Source organism: Wolffia australiana, chromosome 13, assembly GCF_029677425.1.
Source record: "Wolffia australiana isolate 7733 chromosome 13, ASM2967742v1".
NCBI lineage: Eukaryota > Viridiplantae > Streptophyta > Magnoliopsida > Alismatales > Araceae > Wolffia > Wolffia australiana.
In genome coordinates, this window is record NC_135847.1 from 5,963,416 (window position 1) to 5,978,276 (window position 14,861).

Consider the following 14,861-nt stretch of genomic DNA (forward strand, 5'->3'; position numbering starts at 1 on the left):
TTTATTTGTTTGCGTATCATGTTGTTATAGTTTTCTGAAGAAAGTAATTTGATATCATCAGCAGTTCAGTGTGTAAAAAATCTCAGATATTGGGCAAAAAATGAGAAGAGATGGAAGCCATTGAGAGGTATCATTCAATGTCAAAAGCTCTTACTTTCCAAAAGATTTTTCTTTGTAATGCTCTATGTCATTGTAAATGATGTGGAGTATGATAGAGTGAAAAAATAAAGTAAGAGTGGAAGGGTCGGGGAGGAGGGGTAATGAGGGAAGTGTAGGGGAAGAAGGGGAAGGAGAGAAGGAGAGAAAGATGGAAAAAGAGGATGGGATAGGGCCCAGGGCAGCTTCTTAGCTCCAAGATGGGTTTCACTCTTGTGCCTAGTTCTGGTGTGTCCTCCATGAAGCGTCTTAAGTTTAGGCTTTCCATAATTTTATGTTTCAAGTTTTCAATCTCTTTCTCTCTCTCTCTCTCTCTCTCTCTCTCTCTCGCTTTCTCTCTCTCTCTCTCTCGCTTTTTTTTTTCTCTCTCTCTCTCTCATATTGTTGTCTCTTTCAAGTTTATAATGAAAGAGCTCCACGATTTGGCGATATAATGCTCATGCTTGTACTTGCCTCATGCTTTTGAGTCTGCGAGTATTTTTTGAAAATTCAGGTGTGGACAAAGGGCAGCTTGCTGACATCAGAACAGGTTCTACTCTTTCACCTACTTCTATTGCATGGGCCATGAAGCTCCATAAGGTTTCGTTTTAGAAATATATAATGTTATAAAGTTCCAGCATGTTATCTAATCGTAAGTCATATTCATTGAATGTATCTAATTAGTTTATCTTTACTGTTTTTTAAATGAAAAAATATTTTGTTATTTCTGTATCCAAATATTTGAATGTGTTGTAAGATAATAGTTTTTCAAGCAGCAGTATTATTAGAAAATATTTGAAACTCATTATTTAATGTATGATATATCTAGTTTATTTATTATATTTATCTATCTTCTTTCTTCTAAGTCCTTGTTTACCTTGTACAATGTTATAGTTATCCTAATAATTTATTATTTTTCTATGCAGTATAAATATCATCTATCTTGTAGGAACTAAGTATTTGCTCTCTTATGTGTTTATTTTTTTAAAATAAAATATCTTAAATAACTATCCCACAATCGTCAATCAATGAAAATTTTCTAGCATAATTCAAAGAAATTCAAATGTTCTGTTCTGTTTGATCCTAAACATTTTGATGACTAATTACTTCCATTGATAAATCAATTCGTTTAAAAATCTGTATCCAAATATTTTTTTCTTATTTATCAGAGTCTTAGTTTATCTTCTAACTTTTCCTCTTCTGTATTCCATTAAAACTTCGGATTATTTATTTATTTTCATTTAAAAATTCTAGATTCCTCATGGCTTTAGTTTGTCTTTGTACGATGTTTCTTTACATACTGCTGTTTAATAACTTGCGAAAGAGGCTTAAAATATGACTCTCATTATTCTAAATAATGTCTTTCCAAATTGTATTGTTCTGTTTTGTTAGAGGTTTTTTGAAGACTAATATTTTGCTAGTTTTTTATGTGCCAACATTTCTTTGTATTGCATAATTACCACTTTAAATAGATCAATGCCATGCATTTAGATCAATGTCATTCATCTTCGGGTACGCATTTTGGAAAAAAAGTCACATACTCGTTTGAAAGGCTCTGGTTCATCATGAAAATAATATTTTACCTCTTTTAAGAACTTCCTCTTTGCATAATCCCACTCCTCTTGTCTAACTCCTACTAAATTGTAATAAACGTGATGGCGTTAATGATGACTCTAAAATATGTCATCAAATAATCAAGTTCTCAAGTTTAAATTCATTACAATTATCTTGTGAATTCATGCTAAGTTCATGCATATGTATTGTTTTATGAAATCACTAACCCCACTTGATTCTTTGAATCAAGTGGAATATATTTAACGTTTTATGGCTAGTGAACATTCAGAAACAGGTTAAGAAGATCAAGGAAGAGAGGAGGATCAACAGAAGTGGGCAAAAATTTGAAGTGGCAAAAATTACGAAAATGCCCCTGGGCATGACTTAAGAGAAAACCTATAAATACTCTCTTGAGAGAGGAGTTTAGGTGTTCAGAGTTTTCTCTAAGGAAACCAGGGCTTGGAGAAGAGGATTTCTGCACCCTCCATGAGCTGATGAGCTTTTGGAAATGGAGAGGAAGAACAGACTGAAGATAGCTTGGATTGAAGAACCACGCCTCGCCGCGAGGACGTGACACCCGACGTGGGGAAATCTCAAGCTTCAGCCCTGTAATCCCTCTCTTCTCAGACAATTTTGGTTGGGTTGGAAGAGTCACCAGATCTTCCCATGTTTTCCAACTGAGAATTGTTTCTTTTAGACTTGATTTCAGTTGAACTTTGTTTCTTGCTTATTCTGATCATCCTCCCCAAACCTCCCCAAAAATCCCTTTGATATAGCAGAACCACTGCGCGCAGCAGCACCGCAAGCTGCAGCAGCATCGCCAAGCTGGCAACGCTGTCAGCGACGCAGCGCGCAGCAGCCGCGCGCAGCCACGCCGCACGCAACAGCGCTGGTGCACGCAGCAGCGCCGCGCAGCAACGCCGCCAGACGCAGCAGCGCCGCGCAGCCACGCCAAGACGCAGCAGCGCCGCAGCCACGCCGCACGCAGCAGCGCCGCACGTAGCAACGCCGCCGCGACGCAGCAGCGCCAAGCGCAGCCACGCCAAGACGCAGCAGCGCCGCGCGCAGCAACGCCGCCGCACGCAGCAGCGCCGGCAGCAGCAGCGCCGCGCAGCCACGCCAAGACGCAACAGCGCTGCTGCACGCAGCGCGCCGGCGCAGCAGCGCCGCCGCGCGCAGCACGCCGCGCGACAGCGCCAGACGCAGACACCTTGCGCGCAGGTACCCTGCACGCAAGGTGTTTGATCCTTTGCCCCCAAGGGCAAAGGTACTGTCTACAGAGAACTTCTCTGTAGACAGCCTCTATTAAGTTAAATCTTTAACTTAATCAGAGCAATAGCAGTTAAATCTTTCGACTAAACTGGGGATTAAAGAGGAATCCTGTGATTTTCCTGAGGATCATTTAACAGAGTTTAATATTTATTTTAAATTGATAAGTGACATATCTATTGAATAAAGAAGGAAATTTCTGCTGTTTTCTCCTGCTCCCTGTGGATCGACCCTCACTCGCCTTACGCCGTGAGGTTTATAAATTTGTTGCATAAGCTCTGAACCTCACACGTCTGAACTGCTAAATAACCATTAAAAAACACATAAAATCTGAGCTTATCAGTTAACATATTCCAGACGTTAAATATTTCCTCTATCATGATTTTCATTTTGTTTCCTATGCTGATTTAACCTTTTCTGGTGGGTCTACCCATGCAGCACATTGTGATTCATCAGTTTTATGTAAACTTTTAATTTAACCGAATGAAATCTTTTGAATGCCCTGTTTAATTTTTAAGATAGTAGTCACCCATTTCAGGCGTTAGTAATTAAAAAGCAAGATGTTTTAAAACATTCCGATTTACCCGTCGTGCCAAATTGAGCTTTCATCCAAAATATGTTTAAAACTCTTTTTCTGATTTTTTTAGACTCCGAGGTTATCTCATCAATTTTCCTTCGATGCATTGAGTTCTCTGTGCATGTTCCTTGTATCATTTTAATCTGGGTATGATTTTTTGTTCTTATTACTGTACGCCCAGTTCTGTGTATGAAACATGTTAAAATTTTCTTCCTGATCAATTTTTTTAAAGAATTCATCGTTTCTGGTTATGTAGGTGAAAGGATGTCAATATTAGAAACGTGGTTGTGTGAGGTACTGGAGTTTTTGCCTATGTAGAACATTTTGATTAATACGTATTATGTTACCTTTTAACTCGTCCGAATAGAGTATCTCAGATGTTCTACTTGATCGTGAAGATATTTAATATTGGATTTCAGTCATTTTTTGGGAGTAAAGACGGAATATTTGTTTTTATACAGCATGCAGTTTACATTTTTATTCAGTCATGCCAATTTATGGTTTCTATCATCAATACGATTAAAGTTATTTTTCTGATTTTTTCAGAGTCGTAGTTTGTCTCATCAATTTCCTCTTTGGTCCTCAGTTTTAGTTTTCATGCTATTTTATCTTTTTATTTTGTAACATTATTTATTTGTTCTTCCACAGGTGGGTTCAGTTCTGTAAATGTAAAATGTCTCAATTCTTAAAACAAATACTTTTGTTTTAAGAATTTATAATGTTTGGTAAAGTAACTGCACCTATGTTTGTAATAACTGCTCCTATGTTTAGTCTTGTAACACATTTCGAATAAAAGTTTTATCTAAAATTTTAATTTATTCAAAGTATTGTATTTTGAATGTTCTGCTTGAGAGGGAAGATATTTAATCTTTAATTTAGGTATATTTTTATATAGTAAAAGTGGGTAAAAGTTAAACAACATTTAGTACAAGTAGGTCCAAATTTGTACATTATTCATTTTTCAATGTAAATATAACTTTATTTTGATTAATTTAGTTTTCTCTAAGCAATTAAAAAGTTTTTCCTACGATAATTTACTTATGTAACAGTTTTTAATTTAGAGTGTTTTGTAAATTTCTAATTCAAAAAGAGAATCAAAAAAACAATTTGGTGCATAAATAGATTATTTCAAATACTTTACTTGAATGTTATTTAAAGTTATTTTTTAAAGTTATTTTTTCTTCATGCTAGTTTCTCTTTTCTAAATATTATTATTTCAAAAAATCAATTTATGTACCAAATTTTTTTTTTTAACGAAATATCTTTAAAGTTATTTTTTTTCTTAGTGCTGATTTCTCTTTACTAAATGTCATGTATTTCAAAAAATCTGGTTATATAACAATTTGTTTTTGTTGACCCAAATAGCTGTTTAGTAATTTTTTCTGAGTGCTAATTTATCTCTTAACTTTCCCTCTTGCCCCTTTAATTTTTCTCTTAATTTTATTATTATCTTTCTAGATTAACATTACTATTTTTACATTTATCTTGTGAATTTAGTTTTCTTATTACTAGGATAAAAAATTAACATTACTTTGGTTTTTTCCTTCCTTTTTTATTTGTCTTCTTATATTCCTACTTAATTTTCATTTGTCTTTGTAAAATGTTGAAATTTTCTTCCTTGTTAAGTATTTTTTATTGAGAATTCACAGTGCTTAAATTTTCTTCCTTGTTCTTCCTGATAACATTATTTTTATAATTCATAGTATTTGGCAAACTAAGTCCAACGATGTTAGTGTTAGAAGGGTCAGTGTCTAAAGCACTGCAGCTTTTATTCATGTAAATACATTTAGATTATGAAATTTAATGTAAATTTGTAGTTCAATTTAATAAAGTATTTTAAATGCTCTGCAAGATCGTTTATGGTCCTAAAAAATATTTAATCTCGGGCATTTTTCAATAGTAGAAAATTAGGATTTGCTTCTAGACATTATGTTTTCTTTGCCTGTGATATTATTTTTAAAATTATTTTTTCTGCTTCTTTTGGATTTCGTAATTTATAGTATCAATTTTCCTTTTATGTAGTCAGTTTTCTGTAATAATATATTTTCTAGGTAAGAAATATTTTTATTTTTTGTAAGACACTGCGGTTTTTATTGAAGTTTTAAATCTATAAAGTATCTTAAATGCTCCGCTGGATCTTTGATATTCAATCGTCAATATTAGTCATTTTCAATAGATAAAGGAATATTAGTTTTTTTCTGCTACGGTTGTTTTAAGAATTCACAGTGATTGATGAAGTAACTGCATTCATGTTTATATTAGTAGGGTCGTTCTTTCACATGTAACATATTTAGACTAATACAAGCTAATTTATCTGACTATAGTAATTTAAATGTTCTGATTGATTGTTCAGGTATTAATCATCAATCTCAGTCATTTCTAATATTGAAAAGCCAATACAGCTGTTCATCAATTATAAATTTGAAACTCCCATAACTTATCTCGCCTACTTTTTAATGTTATTTTATCTTTAGGATATTAACCTTATTTATTTGTTGGTCGATTCAGTTCTCGCTCCATGCAATGACGTTTTAAGAAGTCATTAGGATTAGAAATGACCTTGTCTGAAGGCAATGTCATTTTGATAAATAAATTTTATGGTAATTTTATAATTAAGTAGAAACTTCAGTCATTTTTAATAATAAAAAAATGTATGTTGTAAACGTTTTCATGGGGGTTCCGCTTTTTCTAAGTAAAATGTTGAAATTTTCTTCATGGTAGCATGTTTTTATGAACATCTTTGGAAAGAAAAGTATTTGTAAAGTATTGTAAGGATTATTTATTTTCTGTCTAAAGATTATTTTTAGTTTTGTAAGGCACTGCTGTTTTTATTGATATAATTCATTTCAATCGTTAAGTTTTATGTAAATATGTAATTCGATTAAATAATAAAGTATTTTAAATGCTCCGCCAGATCTTTGATATTGAATCGTCAATGTCGGTCATTTTAAATAGTAAAAAGGAATATTAGTTTCACAAGCAGTTTACAATTTGTATTTATCGATGCCAAATTGAGCTTTTTATTTGTTGTTATCCATGTGGGTTCAGTTCTGTTGAAGTAAAATGTTGTAGTTTTTTCTGCTACGGTTGTTTTAAGAATTCACAATGATTGATGATACACTGTTCTTCATTGAGGGATCGGTAGAGGAGGCCAAGAATTTGGCGGCACACTCTTGCGGGTGTTCGCAGATTGTTCGGGACTACACATCAACAGAGGAAAATTGGAATTTGTGGGTTTCGGCCTATCGATGGAGGAGGAGACCCAGTGTGCCAGTGTGCTTGAAACGCCAGTGGGTACATTCCCTATCTGTTGATAGCCTACAACAAGTAGACTGGCAACCAGTGGAGGAGAAGGTGGAGAGACGGTTGGAGGGTTGGAAGCAAAGAGTCTTGTCGCGAGGGGGGAGACTAGTGCTGCTGCGATTGGTATTATCAGCAATTCTAACTTTTTATTTATCTGTGTTTAAAATCCCGGTGGGTGTTGAGAAACGCCTGAGCGGATCATGCAGAGTTTTTCTTTGGAAGGGGGCAAATGCAGGGGAAGGACGTGGCATGGCGCTGGTTTCATGGAATGACATCTGCACGCCAACTAAACAGGGGGGACTTGGGGTGCCTGACCTAAATACACTGAATGTGGCGCCTGACGAAATGGGTTAGACGGATCGTGGGACCGGAGGATGACTTGATTAAGGAGGTGGTGAGGAATAGATATGAATCCAATTTGGATTGGGAGAAGTTGATGTGTAATGTGAGGGGGGCGTCAGTTTTTTGGAGAGGGCTGAGGAAGGTGTGGCCTTTGGTCAAGGAGTTTTTCCGGGCACAATTGGGAAATGGCACAAGTTTTAGGTTTTGGATGGACAATTGGTCGTCGCATGGATGTCTCCGTGATATGTTCCCTCTCTTGGAGGATTTTTTAAGCCTTCAACAAACTCTGAACAACTAGAGGCCAATGGCGGGGACGACAGATGGGTGGGTATGGGCATCGGGTTCATTTTCCAGCCGAGGAGTTTACCAAAGTTTGAGATCACACCACTATGAGGACCCAATCATTTTAAGGGCATGTCGCTCAATATGGAGGCAAAAGACTCTAAAGGTCAGGGTGTTTGCATGGATGCTCTCGAGGAAGCAGACAATGACCCGCGTGAGACGGCGAAGGTTTTTTCCGACTGAATCTTCACTATGCCTTGTGTGTACGGAGGAGGAAGAGGAGTGCGAGGATCTTTTCTTCCACTGTCGGCTTGCTCGGGCGTTATGGGCTAGCCAGGGTCTGGCAGAGGTTACGTCGAGCTCGCAGTTATGAGCCACATTGTCGCGGCGCCAGCATGGGAGTGGCAAGGAGCGGGGGATGAAATTCGCGGTGCTTTGGGCGATATGGTCTCACCGCAACGAGGTCGTCTTCAAGGGGGCGGAAATCTCGGTGGAAAGGGCTATAAATGATGTAGAGAGGCTGCTTTTTTGTTGGTTTGGTCCTGGATGAGGTGGTGGATATGGGGGGGAAGGAGGGCTTATGCTTGTTGGCCTAGACCCTTCCATGCCCGTGTGTTCGGAGGGTCACCAAGTTGGGTGATCTTCTATATTATTCCAAAAAAAAAAAAAAAAGTCACAGTGATTGATGAAGTAACTGCATTCATGTTTCTATTAGTAGGGTCATTCTTTCACATGTAACATATCTAGACTGATACAAGCTAATTTATCCGACTACATTAATTCAAATGTTCTGATTGATTGTTCAGGTATTAATCATCAATCTCAGTCATTTCTAATATTGAAAAGCCGATACAGCTTTTATTTATTCCTGCGAAATAGGGATGTTCATCAATTATAAGTTTGAAACTCCCACAACTTATCTCACCTACTTTTTAATGGTATTTTATCTTTTGGCTATTAACCTTATTTATTTGGTTGTCGATTCAGTTCTTGCTCCACGTAAAATGTTGACGTTTCAAGAAGTCATTAGGATTAGAAATGACCTTGTCTGAAGGCATTGTCATTTTGATAAATAAATTTTTTGGTAATTTTTTAATTAAGTAGAAATTATTGTCATTTTTAATAATAAAAATGTATGTTGTAAACATTTTCATGTGGGTTCCGCTTTTTCTAAGTAAAATGTTGAAATTTTTTTCATGGTAGCATGTTTTTTATGAATTGCTTTACCAATAAAAGTATTTGTAAAGTATTGTAAGGATTACTTATTTTATATCTAAAGATTATTTTTAGTTTTGTAAGGCACTGCTGTTTTTATTGATATAATTCATTTCAATCGGTAAGTTTTATGTAAATATGTAATTTGATTAAATAATAAAGTATTTTAAATGCTCCGCCGGATCTTTGATATTGAATCGTCAATGTCGGTCATTTCAAATAGTAAAAAGGAATATTAGTTTCAAAAGCAGTTTACAATTTGTATTTATCGATGCCAAATTGAGCATTTTATTTATTGTTATCCATGTGGGTTCAGTTCTGTCGAAGTAAAACGTTGGAATTTTTTCTGCTACGGTTGTTTTAAGCATTCACAGTGATTGATGAAGTAACTGCATTCATGTTTATATTAGTAGGGTCGTTCTTTCACATGTTAATTTATCCGACTACAGTAATTCAAATGTTCTGATTGATTGTTCAGGTATTAATCATCAATCTCAGTCATTTCTAATATTGAAAAGCCAATACAGCTTTCTTTTATTCCTGCGAAATAGGGATGTACATCAATTATAAGTTTGAAACTCCCATAACTTATCTCACCTACTTTTTAATGTTATTTTATCTTTTGGATATTAACCTTATTTATTTGTTGGTCGATTCAGTTCTCGCTCCATGCAATGACATTTTAAGAAGTCATTAGGATTAGAAATGACCTTGTCTGAAGGCAATGTCATTTTGATAAATAAATTTTATGGTAATTTTATAATTAAGTAGAAACTTCAGTCATTTTTAATAATAAAAAAATGTATGTTGTAAACGTTTTCATGGGGGTTCCGCTTTTTCTAAGTAAAATGTTGAAATTTTTTTCATGGTAGCATGTTTTTTATGAATTGCTTTGCAAATAAAAGTATTTGTTAAGAATTGAGTTCAACATTTTCTTTTTTTCTTTAAATTTGATCATTTATATATTTAATTTTGTTTTGATTATTTATTGAAAATTTCTTTGAATGTGAAACATTTCGATAACTCATAACTCATGTAACACATTTCTATAACTCATACAACTCATGTAACACATTTCTATAACTCATACAACTCATGTAACACATTTCTATAACTCATACAACTCATGTAACACATTTCGAATGAAGAAGTTTTATGTTACGTTCTAATATATCAAATGAAAGGATTTCAAATGTTCCATTTGACTGTTAATGTTTTTTGTAATGTAATTTGTAAGATGTTATCATTAAAATATACAAGTGACATTTAAAATAGAACATAAATGAAGAAATTAAATCCCAAGGTGTTTTTTACAGGTCTAACCCATTTGAATCAGGGTTTAGGGTTTTACAAATCCTGTAGTTCTCATTCATCCAAATCCTATCATTTAAAAAGTGTATTGATGTGTTATCCTAGTTTACTTTTTAATACTAATATTTTTATTAATTTTTGTCCACTACATATTTAAATCATTTTTACTTTCAGGTCGAATGGAGCTTTTTATCCATATGTGGTTTAAATTAATTTTCATGTGCTAATTTGAGCGTTTGACACAAATTTTTTTTTATAAAGTTTATTCTTATGTGTTTAGTTTGACTCTAAAGATATTATATTGATCCTTTATTTTTAACATTATGAAAGAAAGTTATTTTTTGAACTATATAGTTTTCTCTCTGGTATTTCATACATCTAAATGTCAAATATTTCATACTTTCTTATGAGTTTATAATTTTATTTTCCTGTGACAAGTTGCGCAAAATATATTTCAAAAGTTTCAAATCAGTTTTTTGAGCCAGTTGATTTTTAGAAAACTATATAGTCTTATCCTCATGAATTTGATTTCTCCTATGTATTTTTAGTATGTTTTTACTTAGTGCATACTTCTTAAGACTTAGTTTGTATTTCAATAGTTTTTATTTCTGTGCCATATTGGTTTTTTTTATCAGAAATTTATTTTTGATTATTTTTTACAAGTCCTAAAAATTTATTTTTAAACTTCAAATAATAGTATTTATTTTTTTATTTCTTAGTTTACTATTTCTTTTTTTTTCACTCTCCCTCTCGTTCTCGCTCTCTCTCACCTGCTCTCCATCTCCTCCCTCTTCTTTCCCTCTCTCATAAGGCCCCCTTTCTCTCGCCATCTTTCTTCCCTCTCTCTCCCTGTCACACCCTCACATTCTCTCTCGCTTTCTCTGTCACCCTCTCTCCCCCTCTCTCGCTCTAGTTCTCTGTCACTCTCTCCTTATTGAACTCTCTCCCTCTCTCCTACTCCCTCTCTCCCTATTGACTAGTCAACATGACTGAATGGACCGGTCTGAGACTGGACCTTGTCTCACCTTCAGGTAGAGCTGTTGGACGAAAACGGATGACGTTTTCGAACGGACGGAACGGGACTGAACAGACTTCCGTTCTGCTATCTGTCCGTTAATTTTTTTCCTCATTTTCTGCTGGCCACTGGTGGACCTTCTCCAGCCGGGCAGGCGCCGCTCCCTCCGGCAACACCATCTCCTCCACTGCCTGCACCCCCCCCTCCCCCCCCTCCCTTTCAATGGACGAGTGGCGCCGGTGGCCACTCCCTCTCTTCCCCCCCTTTCCCCTCTCTCTCTCTCTCCGAGCTTCTCAAGCCTTCCTCCACACTCCCCTCCCCCCTACCCCCCTTCTTCTCCCTCCTCTACCATGCCACACCTCTTCTTGTCTTCCTCCTTCGTCATCAGAAAAAGTCAATTCTATGTTATCCATTAATCATAGATGAGTAATGACTAATGACGAACTCCAGTCCTGGACTGTTGGGGAGTTTAATGGGATTTGGCTGTGATTCCTTTGCATGTTGCCCCTCACCTACTGTTGACATCATTGAATCGATGTTCTAACGCTTGTTACTAAGGCTCTCAGACGGGCGGCTGCATAAAGGAAGGGCAATATCATAAATCACCGTGTCTGTACAACTCACTACGGATTTGCGCATGTCATCCAAATCATGTACTTTGTCAACTAAGCAGTTGTACACAATTCTAGGAGGTGTAGCAATGACTTCAAGCCAGCTATAACACATGTTCAACACGTGTGCAACACATGGAACTCGTCAATCCACTATGAAATGATCATTTACCATCTTAAGCTCATTCGCCATTAGTAATATCATCCGCCCGTTGCTTGAGGCCCTGTAGTGATAATGCCAACCTACAATGAATAATGGTGAGTTATCTACTACAATAATGAAGCTTGATGGGTTGTCGCTGATACGACCTCAAATCGAAATCTAACACTTGGAACACAATTGTTCACATTGAACACAATTGTCATCTAATGGCCTCAAATCGACCTCAAATATTGTTTTTTGAGCTGCTTACCTTGCCTTCCATACCTGTAGCTGTCATGGCACCTACAGGTATGATCCCATGTTCCATCACCGCTCTCTCCTTTTCTCACACTCCCTCTCTTCGTAGCGAGTTCGGACCAGGCTGAGACCAGATCAAACTTCAGATCTAGGTTTAGGCTTTAAGTAAAACCAGATTCAGACTAGGCTGTGACCTTCCCTAAACCTATCCATCCCACTAGATCATTCTGATACATTTTAATCTTATTTGACAGATTTGAAACTTGACAACTAAAACTCTAAAACAACCTGTTAATAAGATTCTAGGAGATGGCCACGAACATTGTTCTAGTCATCTGGGCTATGCTGACTATAACCTATCCTACTCGATCATTGTAATACATAAAACACAAAAAGAAATAATCTTATTCAACAGATTTGAAACTTGACAACTAACTCTAAAATAACATGATGCTAAGAGTCTAGGAAATTTCCATGAAAAACAGTGTTCTAGTCATCTGAAAAACAGTGTTCCATGAAAAAAGAGTCTAGGAAATTTTCAAGACTATAACTGAAAACTTCAAAAAAACACTAAAAAGAAACACTCTTATTTCACAAAATTGAACTTGACAGCTAAAACTCAAAAATAAACTGATGTTAAGAGTTTAAAAACACTGCCATGGGAAAAGGGCTTATAAAAGAAGGGCTTACATATGAAAAGAAGCTCACTTTCCCCCGAAGCTTTGTGCTGCGGGCAGCCCTAAACCTCTCCCATCTTCTCTCCCGAAGCTCTGCTCCTCGCCGGCAATGGCGGGCCGCCTGGGAAGGAGAGTAATCCACTTCGCGAACTTGCCCATCAAGCTCCTCATGCCGGCGGACGCCTCTCCGTCCGCCCTCGCAAGCATCAAAGAGTTCGCCATCAAGACCATTCCATCGGCGTCGAAGATCGAGATCCGCCGCGTGCTCGAATCCCTCTACGGGTTCGACGTCGCGGAGGTGCGGACCCTGAACATGGAGGGGAAGAAGCGGAAGCGCGGCGGGATTCTCATCGCCAAGCCCGACTACAAGAAAGCCTTCGTCACCCTCTGCAGCCCCCTTTCCCTCTCCCCCGATCTCTTCCCCATCCGCCATGTCCAAGAGGAGAGGATTCGCACCAAGCAGCAGGCCCAGCGGCAGAGCATCGTCGGGGACGACGGAAGCGACGGCGATGGCGGAATCAAGCATTGGCTTGATGGGGAGGCGCGGGTGCCTCAGAACAAACCCGGTGGGCGCCGCGCGCCTGGGGAGAAGAAGGTGAGGAGGCCCGCGGGGAAGGTGGGTCTCGCCATTGCTGCGGAGGAAGGCGCTCGGTTTCCTTGGAGCAGCATGCGCTCTTGGAAGAAGTAGATCGAGGTCTGTCCTCTTCTCCTTCCTCTCTTTGTTTTGACGCCCGGTATGTGTTTGTTGAAATGCCGATTCACGAGAAAATCTCATGATCTATCTGTTCATATTTTCCTTTTCCCTTCTGTTTAGGAACGTTTCCAATTGTCATCATCATCATGATTGTCATCCAGTTTTCAGGATTGAAACATCGTCATCACTATATTGAGCTACGGGTTATCAAAACCAACATACATTCATCAGCTTGTGTTCTAGACATGGCATACTCAGACTTTATGGCTGTGTATTTTTCATTGTATTCACTGAATCTCTATAATATCTAACAAATCTGAGTCTTATATTGACCGTAGCAAACACCAACGGATTAAAAATGGGATGAAGGACGCTGTCAAGGACTTGGCATTGGTAGAATGCCACCTTCATTCCATGTATGTTTGATAGAGCCAAGTAACCCCCACTGGTGAAAGTTACACAATTACACGAAAACCATACGAGATGTTTTCTGATCATTGCACTCTGCCAGATTGATGGTATAATCGTATTTTTTTTACTTTGTTACACTCCTAAAGTCACACCAATTTCCCATTTGAGTCTACTTAAGTTGAACCTTTGGAACCTAGATCATACTAAAGTCTCATCAAATCATAGACCTGCCATGGATTGTGCGGGTTGTATAATCCTTTTGACTTTCTGCCATGGATTGTGCGGCTCCCCTGAAGGTTATGAAGGGAGGCTCTTTGAGCTTTCTCCACTAGGCACGTCTTTAGGAGCAGGGCAATGAAGCAATGGTGCAACAAAAGAGCTTCATAACCTATTTTCTTAGTCATCTCAATTGCATCTCTCATCACACTCATTGTTCATCATCTCTTTGTTATTGTATTGTATTCTTTGCTTTCATGGAAAGATTTTCTGTATACATCAACAGGTATGCTTCTCTTGTGCTTAGAGTCCTTTTTCCAAGTTCTAAATGCAGACATTCCATTGATTCATGAAATGCAAGATGAAGCTTTGTAGCATCTTAGATAATTTTCCATGCATCAATTGAGGACTCTGGTTTGCCCATGAAACTGAGACTACAGATACACCAAACTCTTATGTAATCCCATGTCTTCCTGGTTATTTTCATAACTGAATGGTGAAATTTGATCCCAAACTCGTATGATGGAAATAATTTCATAGAAGAAGTTGGCAGCTATGTCTGTGGAGGACGGTGCTTGGTTACATTGGAAGTAGTCTTTCGACAAGACGTTCAGAATATAAACTGGTGAGGTGTATTACTAACATGTTTTTATTCTGGTACATGATCTTGGGTTGTCTTAAACTGGCAAGGAAATCTTTCATATGTAAACAACGCAAGAATTATAGATATAGTTCCTATTTCCTTACGAAAGTCAACGTCCAAAATATTTGATAATTTCCATCATAATAAGAATAGATGGTAAATCACACTAAAAGCCAATTAAACACGTGAATATGTTGCTGTTAAAT

The 14,861-nt window shown here is 37.1% G+C and overlaps 1 protein-coding gene across 3 annotated transcripts; it reads left to right on the top strand.

Moving 5' to 3' along the window:
* The first annotated feature begins 12,711 nt into the window (after positions 1–12,711).
* On the top strand, positions 12,712–14,526 carry LOC144711312 (Ribosomal protein L23/L15e family protein). Of its 3 annotated transcripts, none has more exons than XM_078585265.1 (2): positions 12,712–13,385; positions 14,299–14,526. In XM_078585265.1, exon 1 carries the CDS (start codon positions 12,801–12,803, stop codon positions 13,377–13,379), a length of 579 nt encoding a protein of 192 aa, XP_078441391.1. In that variant the 5' UTR covers positions 12,712–12,800; the 3' UTR covers positions 13,380–13,385; positions 14,299–14,526. The 3 variants fall into 3 exon arrangements, with proteins under 3 accessions (XP_078441391.1, XP_078441392.1, XP_078441393.1); XM_078585266.1 differs by lacking the exon at positions 14,299–14,526 and adding an exon at positions 14,093–14,287; XM_078585267.1 differs by lacking the exon at positions 14,299–14,526 and adding an exon at positions 13,506–14,086.
* The last annotated feature ends 335 nt before the right edge of the window (positions 14,527–14,861 follow it).

Bases quoted from the DNA above. Each gene is read 5' to 3' on its own strand.
- LOC144711312 (XM_078585265.1), top strand. From the start codon at position 12,801: ATGGCGGGCCGCCTGGGAAGGAGAGTAATCCACTTCGCGAACTTGCCC.